General features: G+C 52.4%; 1 protein-coding gene across 1 annotated transcript; it reads left to right on the top strand.

The window, feature by feature from the left end:
- On the top strand, positions 697 to 1746 carry LOC8075010 (protein DETOXIFICATION 49). Its single transcript, XM_002457956.2, has one exon. It carries the CDS (start codon positions 697 to 699, stop codon positions 1744 to 1746), a length of 1050 nt encoding a protein of 349 aa, XP_002458001.2.

Genomic DNA, 17503 nt, shown 5'->3' with positions numbered 1-17503 from the left:
TTTTGACCAACTCAAAAGGCAGTTGACCAACACTGACATCGAAGAAGCATGTTGTTCGAAGAATGCATGGTGTTCTAAGTTTAAAAAGATTTTTTTCCTGGTAAAGTGTGTCCACTTTACTTTTCTGAAAAGTATGGGCCTCATAAAAGCAAGCATATTCACCGCAAGGTGAAGTGTGCCCACTCAGTCCCCGAGCCTGGTAGTAGGTGGCGTAGACATGTGGTGCCAGGGTCAAAAGAAAAGTCCTCAGAGAAATCCTGAAATTAAGATGCATCGCCAGATGCATCGTACCGATGTAGTCCCCGAGCTTGCTGGAAGGCGAAGTATAAGCCTTATAGCAAGGTCTTTAAAAAATTAAAATTATCCAGTCCCCGAGCATCTCATGCTCGTTTGCCATCGGATAGACTTATCAACCAGTCCCGAGCAGATAATGCCTTGGTGATTGGTATAATCCCTAATTCTTCCAAACTGGCGGGCTAGTCGACCAGTCCCCGAGTGTACAGTGCTCGGTGGTCGGTGCGGCCCCCAGATCTCCGGACTGGCGGACTGGGCGACCAGTCCCCGAGCATACAGTGCTCGGTGGTCGGTGCAGCCCAAATTTTTACAATTTGGCCATTTTTTTTGAAGAAAATTCTCTTTTGGACCCCTCGAAAACTTAAACTCAGTTTTGGACCCAGAGGGTCGACGCCGTGCTTCATGGCGTCGAGGTTAGACGTCTCGACGCCGTGGATCACGGCGTCGAGCTCCATGGCCTGGCCCAACGTGGCGTCTGCGTGGCGGTTTACGTGGCAAAAAAAATCCTCATCGGAAAAAAAAAGCTCGACGCCGTGGAACAGGGCGCCGAGCTCGACGCCGCAGATCACGGCGCCGCACATCAGCGGGGTGGCATTGGCCTCCGTGCTCGCCAACCTCAACCTCCTCTTTCTCTTGGCTTACATCCTCTTCAAGGGCGTCCACAAGCGCACCGGCGGCCTCGCGCTCTCGGCCGAGAGCTTCCGCGGCTGGGGCGAGCTCGTCAGCCTCGCGCTGCCGAGCTGCGTCAGCGTCTGGCTCGATTGCTGGTGGTACGAGATCATGATCCTCCTATGCGGCCTGCTCGCGAACCCGCAGGCAACGGTGGCCAGCATGGGCATCCTCATCCAGACAACGTCACTCATCTACATCTTCCCTTCCTCGCTCGGCTTCGGCGTCTCGACGCGCGTCAGCAACGAGCTCGGCGCGAACCGGCCCGACCACGCCGGCCGCGCGGCCACAGTCGGCCTCATGCTCGGGTTCGCGTTCGGTGGCGTGGCGTCCGCGTTCGCGTACCTCGTCCGCGGCGCGTGGGCGACCATGTTCACGGCCGACCCGGCGATCGTCGCGCTCACCGCGTCCGTGCTGCCGATTCTGGGCGCTTGCGAGCTCGGCAACTGCCCGCAGACGACCGGCTGCGGCGTGCTGCGGGGCAGCGCGCGGCCCAAGGACGCCGCCAGCATCAACCTCCGGTCCTTCTATCTGGTGGGCACGCCCGTGGCGCTCGTCCTCGCCTTCTGGTACCACTACGACTTCCAGGGCCTGTGGCTGGGCCTCCTCGCGGCGCATGCGACCTGCGTGGTGCGCATGCTGCTGGTGATCGGGCGGACGGATTGGGCAGCCGAGGCCAAGCGCGCGCAGCAGCTCACCGGAGCAGGCACGGTGGAGACCAAAGAGAGCAGCGGCAAGGGCAGTCATGCCAGTAAAGGCACCGTGAACAGCTCGGCGCCGTGACCTGCGGTGTCGAGCTCGACGCCGTGATCTGTGGCGTCGAGCTCGGCGTTATGATCCACGGCGTCGAGCTTTTTTTTTCCGATAAGGATTTTTTTTGCCACGTAAACCGCCACGCAGACGCCACGCTGGGCCAGGCCATGGAGCTCGACGCCGTGATCCACGGCGTCGAGACGTCTAACCTCGACGCCATAAAGCACGGCGTCGACCCCCTAGGTCTAAAACTGTGTTTAAGTTTTCTAGTGGTCCAAAAGAGAATTTTCTTTAAAAAAAGACCAAATTGTAAAAAATTGGGTCGGTGCAGTCCCCAGATCTCCGAACTGGCGGACTGGGCGGCCAGTCCCCGAGCATACAATGCTCGGTGGTCGGTGCAGTCCCCAGATCTCCGAACTGGCGGACTGGGCGGCCAGTCCCCGAGCATACAGTGCTCGGTGGTCGGTGCAGTCCCCAGGAACCTTGATCCTCCACCAATTTTTGTCTGTTATTTTGAAAAAAGCATCTTACCACATAAATGAGTGACGTGACGAGACCTCCTGACGCATTGTCAGATGGTTACATGAAAAGGTGCGCCTGGTAACTGTGCAGCCGCTCTTTGTGCGGTTCGAGAAAAGGAAACCATCAATTATACGAAAAAGCCGCCGTATTAACTGCCGGTAATTGTTGAAATCCGAAACGCCGCGTCCGCTGTTGGGCCCGCCCACTTCCCAAGAATGCGGGAAGTGGGAGGGGTGGAGTTATTGCTTATAAAAGCTTGACATTGCCCCCGTATTGCTTACCCTGCCATTGCCTTCAAGCTCTCCATTCTTGCCTTCCACAACCACCATCAATCCCACCAACTCGCAATCATTCCCGCAGCGTTAATGGCGAAAAGCGACTCCAAGAAGAGGGCCGAGCTGATAGCTAAGGAGTGGAAGAAGTCCCGGAGTAGCGTGAGGTCTCTCAACGACCTCGGCGGCATGGGGCTACTGCACAGCCAAGAGCTCGGCGGCTGGAGGGCGCCAGAAGGGGAGAGCTATCCCGACCCCTGTGCCGGTGAGATAGTGATTTTCGAAGATTTTTTCAAGAGGGGTTTTGGGGTTCCTGTCCATCCTTTTCTCCAGGGGCTTCTTCTTTACTATGAGATCGGGATCTGCAATCTGCACCCGAACTCGATTCTTCTTATTTCCACTTTTTATCCATCTGTGCGAGGCCTATGTTGGGATAGAGCCGCACTTTGATGTTTTCCGCTACCTTTTCTGTTTGAGGAAGAAGGGAGCGGTTGGAGGCTCCAAGATTGCAAGTGGAGTATACCTCAATCTTCGTGACGGGATGAAGAACCGATATCTCAGCTGCCCGTGGAACACTTCTCTCACCGAATGGTACAAGAAGTGGTTCTACGTAAGGGAAGAGCCGGGCAGCTCCACGTTCTGCGACGTGGGGTACATTCCCGAGAAGAGGGTCAGTTGGACAGACCGCCCAGAGTTCGCCGGTCAGGTAGAAGACCTGATGAAGCTGATTGACTGGTCGCGTTTAGACGGGCTAGGAGTGGTCGGAAACTTCGTCTGTCGTCGGGTGATGCCTTGCCAGAAGAGGGTGCACTCGGCGTACGAGTATGCTGGGAGCCAGGACCCGACCAGGATGAGCCCTGAGGTCTTGGAGAAGGCGGAAGTGCAACAGCTGTTGAACGACCTGTTCAACTTTGCGGACGACAGCTTTGTCCGTAGTAGTGATCGGGTGCAGGCCTTCAAGCTGGGGCGACCAGCTCCCAAGGTAATGTTGCGAACTGATTTTGCTTTCCGGGTACTAGTTTTCCTAGTTGTTGATTTGACTTTTATTTTTGCTGCAGATTGGAGACGTTGACCGGTGCGCGGTGTTCGTATCACTGGCGCCCGGCATGGAAAACCCTGCTGGGGTAGACCCGCCGGAAGAGAACGCTGCTCGGTGTGCTCGGTACACCAGCAGTGAGGAGAAGTAGAACCTTCCCGCCTCGACCACCGAAGACAGAGTGGCGGGGAAAAGGCCGCTGACAGCGGACCCCTCCCCTGCGAAAGCGCTGCCGGTGGAGAGCAGTCAGGCGCCAAAGCGCCGTCGACTCGTCCGGATCACCGACGACGACGAGGAGGAGGAGGAGGCTGCGCCTTCTCTGGTCCAGAGGCCGCGCAGTCGTCCGGACGTAGCGCCGGCCACCACTGGTCGGGTGACCAGCGACCCTCCTGCACCGCGCGTCGAGCCGACGCGCGTCGTAGAGACGGGGGCGCATGCACCAACTGGTAGGACCAGGAGGAGGTTCACCGCGACACACAGGTGATCTGACTAAGTGTTTAATATTACTTTCATACTGCGACGTTCTGCGTTTTGTTGCTGTTTCTGACATTGTTTAAATGTCATTTCGTTGTCTAGCGCGGCGTCAGACATCGACCCCGACCAGGTCGCTGGCCAGAGGACGGTCGAGCCCATAGCCGTCGTTGGGGATGCTGCGCCGCAAGCCACGGAGCAGCCTGCGGCGACAGCCGCTGCTACGAGCGCCGAGGAGCATCCGGCCCCGGCGAGTGCCACGGCGGGCACCCTGACGAGGGATGAAGAGGCTGCGAAGATGCCTCCCCCGAGTAATGTTGTGGGGGAGAAGAGCATAGCCCCGACTCCTCCAGCCGGAGAAAGGGGAGTCCCAACGCCGCCCCGAGCAGGGGCCTCGTCGCCCGTAGGCTCCCCTGGCCTGTTCTAGAGGCCAATGATGCCTGCAACCGCGGCCGGTGGCAGTGCGGCGAACGAGGAGCCCCGGGCGACCTCTGACGATGACGTGGAGGAGATCCAAGGTCGTTCCTAGGATGGTCGCCAGCACGTCTACGTGTGGCGCCAACGCGGGGACCACTTCATCGGACATGAGGAGCTCGTGGAGACGGAGGAGGCCGCAAGGGTGGAGCGTGTGGCAAAACGTCTCGTAGACGAGGTTAAGGTAAGTGGTCCTCTGTGCTGCTCGACGCTTATGCGATATGTCCCTATGTTCGACATGTGTTCTTCTTGCAGGGCGCAATGAAAACGGCGAAGTACCGGAAGAGGTGCTTCGACCAAATTGAGGGCATTGTGGCCGAGAACAAGGCCCTCACCGCGGAGGTGGATCGACTTCGGTCAGAAGTTGGGGAGAAGGTGGCCGAGATGAGTGCTCAGGAAGAGCGCCGTCTCGACCTCACTCGGCGTTTAGCCGACCAGTATCGGCAAAGGACAGGTCAGTCGCGTACTCCGAGCAGCTGTATGTAGCCGTGTGGTTAGTTTTGTTGACCAGGAGATTGTTCCTGTAGACTTGGAGGAGGAGGTTGCGCGCCTCCGGCAAGAGAAGGAGCAGCTCGGCCAAGAGCTTGCCGAGGCGCTGGAGGCCGGGCGCCGAGCAGGCGAGGAGCTAAGCCACAGGAATCGGGAGTTGTCTGGTAATAACCGTGCCACCCCCTTTTTTATTTGGTTTCTCAACGTTCCTTTCCTTGTTCTTGAACTGACTTCCTGCTTGGTTTGTAGTGCTTGAGGTGAATACCAAAAAGCATTTAGACGAGCTGGTCAAGGATCAAGACTCCTGAAAGACTAACTGCATTAGGCTTTGGAAAGGAGTAGCCTCGGTTCTGGACTTGATCAGCCCCGAGCTTCCTGAAGACCAGCCCCGCGCGCCTAGACTGACGCCAGTCGAGAAGGCACAACGTGCGTGGGACTGGCTCTAGCAGTTCGTCAAGGACGTCGGGGAGTTCGCCGGTGCGCATGTCCTCAGCATGGTGTGCGCCCACTATCCCCTGGTCGACCTGTCCAGGCTAGAGAGGGGGTACCCCAAGGAAGTTGGCCCGTAGGAGGCAGACGACCTTCGAGCTGGCCTGCTTGACTTGTCGTTGACGGTGATCGGCGACATCAACCTATGCGGGACGGCCACTCCCCCCGACCAGCCGGGGTGAGACAGATCGGCCAGGGAGTTGTCGGGGGCGTCCATTGCCGGAGATGGGCGGTTGACGCCTGCGGTCTCAACCAGCCAGGCGCCGGTGGCGCCGACCCCTTCATCTGGGTAGCAAGGCCAAGCGGGTGATCAGCCCGAGGAGTAGGCCTGTAGGATAGTCTGTAGGAGTAGACTAGTAACCGCCCGTCGGGGTGTTTATTGTAAACTCTGTATGTAAAGTTTGTAATAAAGTTTGATTTTGTCATGACCATGATTTTGAGTGCTGTAATGTTATCTGAGTGATGTATCACTGTGTTTGATTGATAGTCATTAAGAATCTTCGCCGCAGAGGAAGATTGTTGTGCTCGTCGAAAGCTCTGCGTGTAAACAATGTATAGCGAAAAAGGAAAACTTTTATTATTGCTAATTATAAGAAACTTACAAGCAAGAGGTACTGGAACTTATGGATAAAAACGGTGCAGTTTGTCTATGTGCCAAGAATTAAGCACGCGTGTTCCATCTGGATACGCCAGTCTGTAGGATGTAAGACATGTGACTTTGGCGACCACAAAGGGTCCTTCCCAAGGCGTGGATAACTTGTGCGTTCCTTCCTGGCTTGTTTTCCACTTGAGTACCAGATCACCGACCATGAAAGAACGATCTTTGATGTTCCTGTTGTGATACCGCCTGATGGCTTCGAGATACTTTGCTGTTCGAAGACATGAAATTAGACGCTTTTCCTCCATGCAGTTGATTTCGAGCTCCCTGGCGTTGTCAGCCGTTGATTGGTCGAAGTTTTCAACTCTTGGAGATCTGAAGGTTACATCAGACGGGAGCACTGCCTCAGAGCCATAAACCATGAAGTAGGGTGATACGCCTGTATTGCGACTGGCCTGTGTTCGGAGACCCCAGACCACGGCCGGTAACTCTTTCATCCATCGACCAGGCGCTCTGTCGTTCTCGGTGTACAACCTTTTCTTTAGGGCATCAATGATCATTCCGTTCGCGCGTTCAACTTGACCGTTTGCTCGTGGGTGAGCTACTGACACGTATTTTATGACTATGCCTCTGTCATCGCAGAAGTCCCAGAACGTAGTGCCAGTGAACTGAGTGCCCAGGTCGGTGATTATACTGTTGGGGATCCCGAATCTGTGTATGATTTGATTGAGGAACTCCACGGCCTTGTCGGAGGTTGCTTTGACCAGTGGCATGTATTCGATCCACTTCGAGAATTTGTCGATTAACACGAAGACGAACTTGAAGTTGCCGGGAGCCGGTTTAAATGGCCCGATCATGTCGAGGCCCCACCAGGCAAAAGGCTAGGATGACGGAATAGTTTGAATCTCGTGAGCAGGTACGTGGGTCCTTTTGGCGAAGAACTGGCATCCTTCACAATGTCGGACCAGTTTTTCTGCGTCGGTGACCGCGGTTGGCCAGCAAAAACCTGCTCGGAAAGCCTTCCCGACCAGTGTTCTGGTGGCTGCGTGGTTGCCGCAGGATCCGGCGTGTATGTCGTCTAGGAGCTTGATGCGATCATCTTGGGATATGCATTTGAGCAGCACTTCAGAACTTGCATTTTTTCGCATAAGTTTGCCGTCCACCAGTATGTAATTCTTTGATCGTCGAATGAGGCGCTCGTTCTCCGTTTTATCCTGAAAGCCCGACCCATCCGATATATACCTGATGAACGGGGTGCGCCAATCACGGCTACTGGTTGTCGGAGTAGCATCGTCTATGAGCATTGCCTCAATAGGTTGCTTTTCGACCAAGTCTGTGCCCACACTTGGCTCATGGATGTCCTGGACGAAAACAGCTCGCGGGATCTGGGCCCGAGATGACCCTAACTTTGACAGCGCATCCGCTGCCTGGTTCTTATCCCGGACCACGTGGATGTACTCTATGCCATAGAAGTTGGATTCCCATTTGCGGATTTCTTTGCAGTAGAGATCTATCTTCTCGTGGGTTGCGTCCCATTCCTTGTTGAGCTGGTTGATAACTAAAGTGGAGTCGCCATGGACGTAGAGGCGTTTGACTCCCAACTCAACGGCTAGTCGTATGCCATGCAGGCATGCTTCGTACTCAGCGACGTTGTTTGACGCCGGAAAAAGGATCCTAAGGATGTAGCGCAGTTTGTGGCGACACGAAAATTATCCCAGCGCCGGCGCCGTTGATGTTCAAGGACCCGTCGAAGAACATTGACCAGTGGTCGGAGGCGTCGGAAACGGGAGGCTCGTTGAGATCTGTCCACTCTGGGATGAAATCGACCAGGGCCTGAGACTTAACTGTGGTGCGGCTCTGGAAATCCAGGGAGAATGGGCATAATTCCATTGCCCATTTTACAATTCTGCCGTTGGCGTCTTTATTGCGCAGAATATCCCCAAGAGGGAAACTGGCGGTTACCAAGACCCGATGGCAGTCGAAGTAGTGCTTTAGCTTCCTCGACGTTATTAGAATGGTGTATATGAGCTTCTGTATTTATGGGTATCTGGCCTTGGACTCATTTAAGACTTCGCTTATGAAATAAACGGGTCTCTGGACTTTGTAGATGTGACCTGGCTCGTCTCGCTCGACCACTATTGCCGTGGAGACAACCCTGTCGGTTGCTGCAATGTAAAGGAGTAGGTCTTCATTGGACTGAGGCGCTGTGAGAACAGGCGGTGAGGTGAGGAAAGTCTTGAGCTGGGTGAACGCAGCGTCAGCTTCCTCTGTCCAGGAGAATTTTTCCGATGGCTTCAAGAGTTTGAAGAAAGGGAGGCCTTTTTCTCCTAGTCTTGAGATGAACCGGCTGAGAGCGGCCATACATCCGGTGAGCTTCTGAATATCCTTGACATTCTTAGGTGGTCGCATATCGAGCACTGCTTTTACTTTTGAAGGATTCGGTCGTATGCCGTCGCGGCTGACGATGTTGCCGAGTAGTAGACCAGAAGGGACCCCAAAGATGCACTTTTTGGGGTTAAGCTTCCACTTGTACTTGTTTAGTGCCTTAAAGGTTCAGTCTAGGTTGTCGATTAGGGTGCTTGCATCCCTTGTTTTGACGATGACGTCGTCTACATAAGCCTCGACGAGGTCATCACGAATCTCGTCCTGGAGGCATTGCTGGATGGCCCGTTGATAGGTGGCTCCGGCGTTTTTGAGTCCAAAGGACATGTTCGTGTAGCAGTATGCGCCGAAAGGAGTAATGAAAGACGTTTTGATCTGATCATCTTCCTTTAGCGAGATCTGGTGATAACCAGAGTAGCAGTCTAGAAAAGAGAGGAGTTCGCATCCGGCCATTGAGTCGACCACCTCGTCGATGCGAGGGAGACCAAAAGGATCTTTAGGACAGTGTTTATTGAGATCAGTGTAGTCAACGCACATTCTCCATTCATTATTCTTTTTACGTATAAGAACCGGATTGGCGAGCCAATCGGGATGATACACTTCTTTTATAAATCCGGCTGCTAGAAGCCGTGTTATTTCTGTCCTAATAGCCTCCTTTTTGTCACGAGCGAACCGTCGCATCTTTTGCTTGATGAGTCTTGCGGTCTTCGAGACATTTAAGGAGTGCTCGATCAGGTTTCGTGGGACGCCGGGCATGTCTGCGGATTTTCATGCGAAAACGCTCACGTTGTCCCTTAGAAACCTGACGAGCGCGTCTTCCTATTTAGGATCCAGGTTGGCCCCGATGAGGGCCGTCTTCTCGGGGCTGCCTTTGACCAGCTGTACTTCCTTGTATTCCCTAGACTTTGAATTCTTCCTGGCGGTCTCCTGCTCGGGTAGTCGGAGCTGGTCGGGAGGGAGCTGTGCAGCTTGGGCTGCTGTCTCTGCCATGCGAATTGAAAGGTCAATTGCTTCGGTGATCTTGAAGCTTTCCTCCTCGCAAGTGTATGCAGTGTAGAAATTGCCCCTGACAGTTAGGACGCCCTTCTCTATAGGCATTTTGAGGACCAGATATGAGTAATGTGGAACTGCCATGAACTTTGTCAGTGATGGTCGGCCCAGTATAGCATGGTAAGTTCCATCGAAGTCGGTGACCACAAAGTTGACGAACTCTATTCGAAAGTGGTCGGATGTGCCGAATTGGACAGACAGTGTTATCTGTCCGAGGGGCACTGAACTTTGACCTGGCAAGACTCCCCAGAATTGAGCGTCGTATGACTTTAACTGTGCTGGGGTTATCTTGAGGGCAGGTAAGCTATTGCGAAAGAGGATGTCGATGGAGCTTCCCCCGTCGATGAGCATGCGCTCGAATCTGATGCTGTTGATGCAAGGATCTAAGATTAGAGGGAAACGTCCTGGCTCCGGGATAGCGGCTCACTGATCCTTCCTGCTGAAGGAGATTTCCCTATGCGACCAGGGAGGAAATTTCGGATCGGCGATCAGGCCGTCCGTGCTGTCTATGTTTAGGCAGGCTCTGTTTAAGAGCTTTCTTTCTCGCTTAGACTCGATGGAGACCTTGCCCCCGAAGATGGAGTGGACCACGTCTGTGGGACTGACATACTGGTGTCGTGGGTCTCTATCCTGGTCGTCGTCCTCGTCTTCATGATCGCGCCCGTCCTGTTTCCCATTTTTCTTGGCGGGGTCGTCTTGAGCAGCCCGCCGCGTGTAGATGCTTTTTAGGACGCGACATTCCTCCATCGTGTGGTTGGATTTTGGATGCAGTTGGCATGGTCCCTTCAATGTCTTGTTGTAGTCTTCTTGGTAGTCTCGCCGCCCATTGGGACGCTTGACCGTATTCACCTCGTGGTCGTGGTCGCGAGGGCGCTTGCCTCTGAAATCGTCGCGATTGTCACACCTCCTGTCCCAGCCTTCTCTGTGGTCCCGGTTGTCGAGGCGACGATGGTTCCTGTTGTCGAAACGACCTCGACTGTCGTCTCGCCGAGGAAGCTGGTCGGGACCTCTGGCATCGTCCCGGATGAGTTTTTCTGCGTCGTCGGCGTCAGCGTAATTTTTAGTCGTGGCAAGGAGCTCGGCCATCGTTGTTGGCCTTTTGCGCAGCAGCTTGTTCCTCAGTGCTTCGTGAAAGCGCAGCCCCTTGATGAAAGTAGATATGGCCTCGTCGTGGGAAATTTTCAGGATCTTAAGGCGCATATCCGAGAATCATCGGATGTAATCGCGCACAGGCTCGTTTTTTCTGTCCCGTATCCTTTCGAGGTCGTATTTGTTCCCAGGCTGTTCGCAGGTAGCGATGAAATTGTTGATGAATGCTTGGCGTAATTCTTCCCAGGAGTCGAAAGAGTCCTCGGGCAGGCCTAGGAGCCACTGGTGACCAGCCTGGTCGAGGACAACTGGGAAGTAGTTGGCCATGACGTGCTCATCTCCTGCTGCTGACCGGACGGCGATCTCGTATAGAGTGATCCAGTTCTCTGGGTTTTCCTTGTCGTTGTATTTTTTGAGTTTCTCAAGCTTGAAATTGCGGGGCCACACGACCTGGCAGAGGTGTGAGGAGAACTGTCTCAGGCCCGGGGGGCCGTGCGTTGCATCGTACTCAATACGACGCAGGTTTTCGTGAACTGCTCTCTCCGTGGCACGCCTGTTGATGCGATCCCGGGCGTCTTTGGGAGGGATGTTGTATCGAAGATCCCTGTGCTGGTTTACTTCCTGACCACGCCCGCGATTCTGCTCGCGGTAGCCGCCAACATCCCGACCACGATCGTCACACCGTGAATCTTTTCGATGATTGTTGGGGGAACGGCTGCGGTGGTGCCCGCTGGGTTGTGGTGAGGTCCAGTTGCGATGGGTCTGGTCGGAGGAGACCTCTGCATAGGAGATAGCTTGGACTCTTTTGAGCAGAGTGGTTGTCTGTCCCATCGCGGCGATCAGGTGTGCGCGTACGCTGGATCGGACGCCCTGGCATTCGGGAGTATCAGGGAGTCGATCTAAGTTGGCCATAGCAACAGCCACATTAGCGCTTGGCATTTTGTAGACTTGCTGATCCCCGACCATGTCGAAAGCGTCGGTGAGATTATGCGGCGGGAGTTGGCGCTCCTCGTCCGCGCGCCGTCGGGCGCGGTCGGCATTGCGCTGCTCGCGGAGCTGCCTCTGCTCGTCTTTTTCTCCATCAACGACCGGCTCATTGCCGCTGACTTTGAAGACGAGGTCTCCTCGCCGGGGTGGAAAGACCGGGAAGCGAGAGAAACCCGGAGGATACGGTGGTAAATCCAGGTTGTAGTCCTCGTCTTCGGAGTTTATGACTTCAGTGGGAACGGACCCAGTGCTGGAGTTTGTGCTGGAAGCCTGGCCGTCCCGTAGTTCTCGGATCGTCACCATGTTGACGTAGTGACGAGCTGGTCGACCGCTCCGTTTTGGCAACCAACCAGCCTCGTTAAAAAGGGGTTGGATGTGCCGCGAATAGAGAACGGGCGAGTTGTTCAGCCCGTAAGGATAACCTTGATCTGGATCAGCCTCAAGTTTGACGGACCGTCCTGAGGGGGTGGAGGTTATCGTCAGAGACGTTCCCAGCCGTTCGTGTGTGACGACACGAGTTGGCCGGTAGGAGTTTAAAAGATCCGTTGGTGCGGTTTGATCAGGCTGACGCGAGATCCCATCTACTAGTCGGGAAGCTTCGAGAAGCTTGAGATCGGCGCGATCAAGAGCTCGGAGAAAGTCTGAGCCATCGATCTTCTTTCCCTTGTAGCGCGGAAGCGGTGGTCGGGTGCTCGGTGCCAGTGTCTGCGTGGTCGGAGCCGATGCCGCCGTCATCCCAGATTGGATCTGGGTTTCTTCCGAAACTGTGACCGTGAGGCCACCGCCGCAAGTTGTCCACGTAATCTGGCCGACGGTGAACGTGAGGCCTTCAGGCACGGCCGCGGAAGCGGAACGATGACCATCTTGTTCGCCGGAAAAGCTGTACGCACACCCCCTACCTGGCGCGCCACTATCAAGGAAAGCTAGTCGGCAGTCTACCTTGGGGTATACCCACGGTAGTAGTTTATCAGTAGACGGTGCGCAAGCTACGAACTTGATGGTGACGCATGTGGGGGTATAAACCCCTATACCCTTACGGCTAGACCTGGGCTAGGAGACTTGGCCCATTACGAGACAAGCTCAAAGCTTGATCCGACAGCTTGGAGTTTTGCGCAAGGGAACAAGCCGTGAAGATCAAGCAGGATTCTAGTCGGTTAGAATAGGATATCGAACTATCTATAGCAATTGTAACCGACTAGGATTAGTTTCCAGATCTGTAACTTTGCCCTCCGGACTATATAAGGAGGGGCAAGGGACCCCCCTAGGACACGATTATTCGCTCAACACAAATCAATACAATCAGACGCAGGACGTAGGTATTACGCCAACTTGGCGGCCGAACCTGGATAAAAAGCTTGCCTGTGTCTTGCCTGTGTCTTGCGTCACCATCGAGTTCGTAGTTTGCGCACCGTCTACCGATAAACTACTACCGTGGGTATACCCCAAGGTAGACTGCCGACCAGCTTTCGTCGACAGTGGCGCGCCAGGTAGGGGGTGCGTGTACAACTTCTCCGACGAACAAGATGGTCATAGTTCCAGCTTCCGCGGCCGTACCTGAAGGCCTCACGTTCACCGTCGGCCAGATCACGTGGACGACGCGCGGCGGTGGTCTCACGACCACGGTTTCGAAAGAAACCCAGATCCAATCTGGGATGACGTCGCCTCCGACCACTCGGATGACGGCACCGAGCGCCCGACCACCACTCCCACGCTACAAGGGGAAGGAGGTCGACTGCTCGGACCTTCTCTAAGCACTTGATCGCGCTGATTCCAAGCTACTCGAAGCTTCCCAACTAGTAGATGGGATCTCGCGCCAGCCTGATCAAGCCGCTCTAACGGATTTTTTCAACTCCCACCGTCCAACTCGTGGCGTTACACACGAACGGCTGAGAACGCCTCTGACAATAACGTCAACTCCCTCAGGACGATTCGTCAAGCTCGAGGCTAACCCGGAGGAGGATTACCCATGCGGTCTGAACAACTCGGCCTCCCTCTACTCACGGCACGTCCAATCCCTTTTCAACAAGGCGGGTTGGCTGCCAAAACGGAAAGGTCGACCAGCTCGTCATTACATCAACATGGTGACGATCCGAGAGCTACAGGACGGCCAGGCCTCCAGCACAAACTCGAGCACTGGTTCCGTCCCCACCGAGATCATAAACTCCGAAGACGAGGACTACGACCTGGATTTGCCTTCACATCCTCCGAGCTTCTCTCGTTTCCCGGTCTTCCCACCACGGCGAGGAGACATCGTTTTCAATGTCAGTGCCGACGAGCCGGTCGTCGATGGAGAAACAGACGAGCAGAGGCAGCTCCGCGAGCAGCGTAACACCGATCGCGCCCGACGACGCGCGGACGAGGAACGTCAAATCCCGCCGCATAATCTCAGCGACGCTTTCGACATGGTCGGGGATCAGCCAGTTTACAAAATGCCAAGCGCCAACGTGGCTGTGGCCATGGCCAATTTAGATCGGCTCCCTGACACTCCCGATTGCCAGGGCAACCGAACCAGCGTTCGAGCACATCTGATCGCCGCAATGGGACAAGACAGCCACTCTGCTCAAAAGAGTCCAAGCCGTCTCCTATACGGAGGCCACCTCCGACCAGACTCACCGTAGCCGGACCTCACCGCACCGTTCCACCGACAATCATCGAAAAGATTCACGGCGTGACGACGACGGTCGGGATGCTGGCGGTCGCCGCGAGCAGAACCATGGGCGTGGTCAGGAAGTAAACCAGCACAGGGACCTTCGATACAACATCCCTCCCAAAGACGCCCGAGACCGCATCAACAGGCGCGCCACGGAGAGAGCAGTCCACGAAAACCTGCGTCGTATCGAATATGATGCAACACACGGCCCCCTGGGCCTGAGGCAGTTCTCCTCACATCTCCGCCAGGTCGTGTGGCCCCGCAATTTCAAGCTCGAGAAACTCAAAAAATACGACGGCAAGAAAAATCCGGAAAACTGGATCACTCTTGCGTCACCATCGAGTTCGTAGTTTGCGCACCGTCTACCGATAAACTACTACCGTGGGTATACCCCAAGGTAGACTGCCGACCAGCTTTCGTCGACAACGCAAGACACGGACAAGCTTTTTATCCAGGTTCGGCCGCCGAGCTGGCGTAATACCTATGTCCTGCGTCTTGTTGTATTGATTTGTGTTGAGAGAATAATGTGTCCCAGGGAGGTCCCTTGCCCCTCCTTATATAGTCCGGAGGGCAGGGTTACAGATGTGGAAACTAATCCTAGTTGGTTACAATTGCCATAGATAGTTCGATATCAGTTACTATTCTAACCGACTAGAATCCTGCTTGATCTCCACGTCTTGTTTCCTTGCGCGAAACTCCGAGCAGTCGGATCAGGCATCGGACTTGTCTCGTAATGGGCCAAGCCTCCTGACCCAAGTCTAGCCGTGAGGGTATAAGAGTTTATACCCCAACAGAGCTAGAGGTATTTCCAATTTTCCATGCATTATCTGCAATCCGACATTGCCATATTTTAGTATACTGCTTTATTTTATCAAGCAACCAGAGGACACTAACATTTTGAGGTACATGCTATACTTGCGTGCTTAGAAAATTAAATTCATGAAGAATATCACATGTCACATTGGACTGCAGATAAAAGTTGTTCAACTCACTTGTCTTCTAAGCTCCACATTGGAGCACAGTCTGGAGGCATTGGATCAGGTGATGCAATCCAGAAGTTTCTTGTTAAAATGTGTAGGGTGTTCATTATCTTCTTTGTAGGTAGTTCTACATTTTGACAGTGCACCTAGTGGTGATGAAGTGTTTTATGTAAATTGGCACAAAGAGAGACGCTAAGTGCTGATCATTAAGATCTTCATTCACTCTGCAGCAAGGAGAATGATTGGAGCAAGTGTCTAGAGCTGGGCAGCATGCGGCAAGAACCATATTGCACGTAGACATGTATGTATGCCTCTCTATTTTCTGTTTATGTAGGTTTGACTGAGTTGACTTTAAAGTTTTTTTTATCTCGGCAGACCAAGAAGTGCCTTTAGGTTTTGAAGGGTGCTCAAGTCATGATTAACGTAGAGACCATAAGTCAGGCTTTGAAGCTCTTGGATGAGCTGTTCAAGCAATAACACAAGCATTACTCTTGGATGATTTTTTTTCTTGCTTGAAATATATTGGGTGAATAATTTGTTAGAATATATTGGGCAATAATTTTTTTATTGCCTAGGATTGTTGTATGTAACACATTATTTGCATTTGCAACTGTAATTTCTTTTTTCCTGTGCGAAAACCGGCTCAAGGAAAAGAGAAAATGGCAAAAGAAACTTAACTTATTAAATTTTGACGAAGTGATTCATGTGTACTCTTGCCATAATGCTCTCTTCTGTTAAACCGTTATTAAATGTAGTAAGCTCCAAGAGCATAGTTTACTCATATGACAGACACTAATATTTACATATATACTCAAACCTGTCTATAAGAATGATATGGAGATACGGCTGAACTTATTCGTAGATTTATTAGCACACGAAATAAATAGATATCGGAAAGTTTCTACAACAGAGTTTGTGAGCCTGCAATGTCGCACTATTTGTGAGTTTGTTTTTTATATTAAATGTCACTTTAGCGTTGCTTTTTTTTACAGTATTATTCTCTTATCGTGCAATTCTTGTTTTTCTTTATAAAATATTAGTTATCCTATATTAACGCATAGACATACTACCTAGTGGAACTACTAGGTATAAGAAGAATCCAACATGGAAAGGGAGGACGTTACAACTCGCTACATTTGCCGAGCGAGCCGGATAGCGTGGCTAGTCAAACAGACGATGGCGAGCGTGATGGCTTTGTCTCCTGATCCTCGAGAAGTGAAGATGCATGCTCTTAGCCAACCTTTCCGCCACCAACTGAAGCCGTATGTACTCACGTACGGTTACTTCTTCGGGAAGTGTTTGGTTGGAGGTGTTAAAATTTAGTAGACACTATAGCTCTTTTATTTTATTTTACAATTAGTGTTCAATCATAGACTAATTAGACTTAAAAAATCCATGTTGCAAATTACTCTCTAACTGTGTTTTTAGTTTCGTAAATAGCCCATATTTAGTACTCTATATATGTGTCCAAACATTCGATGTGATAAGTGCTAAAAAAAATCAGCATAAACGAAACAGGGCCTTAGCATAGCTGAATAGTCGTCATAATTTTGCCTTTGCTTTCTTTTTTGCAAAATTTGTCTTTGCTGAGGCCTTGTTCAGTTCCTCAGTTCCCAAAAAATTTTAAGATTTTCTGTCACATCGAATTTTGCGGCACATGTATGAAGTATTAAATATAGATAAAAAAGATAGCTAATTGCATAGTTTACCTGTAATTTACGATACGAATTTTTTAAGTCTAGTTAGTCTATAATTGAATAATAATTGTCAAATAAAGCCGAAAGTGCTACAGTATCGAAACCTAAATTTTTTTGCAAACTAAACAAGGCCTGAGTCGAACGATTGCATATAACACGCAGTTGCCCAGCTGCAGGTGTAGCACAAGTCGAAATAGGCCTTGGTGGCGCACGTAGTCCACACTCCACAGGTGGGACGCGGGTTGGCCGGGCACCTGAACCCGTTACACGCAGCGCGCTCCAGAGCCCATGTCGCGAGAGCCGATCAGAGGTTCTTGGTTGAGCCTGAGATGATAAAACGGACCACCAATAATGCAATGTCAAAAATAATGTCTATGCTTCATCAATTGATTGATGATAAAACGGAGAAAAAAAGTTCATTTTTTACCTCCCTGATAAATTATCCTTAAAGTTTATTTTTTCTCTTTGAACTCAAAAATCGAGTAAACTACTTCTCTCAACTTTTAAAATCATTTATTTCACCTCCCTGACCTTTTATAGGTACTCTATTCATCCTAAATTATAAGACGTTGACGTTTTCAACACCAAGTTTGACCACTCG

This window comes from Sorghum bicolor, chromosome 3 (genome assembly GCF_000003195.3).
Source record: "Sorghum bicolor cultivar BTx623 chromosome 3, Sorghum_bicolor_NCBIv3, whole genome shotgun sequence".
In the NCBI taxonomy this organism is placed as follows: domain Eukaryota; kingdom Viridiplantae; phylum Streptophyta; class Magnoliopsida; order Poales; family Poaceae; genus Sorghum; species Sorghum bicolor.
Note: the sequence above shows the minus strand (reverse complement) of the source record. Positions and strands in the feature narration are given on the sequence as shown.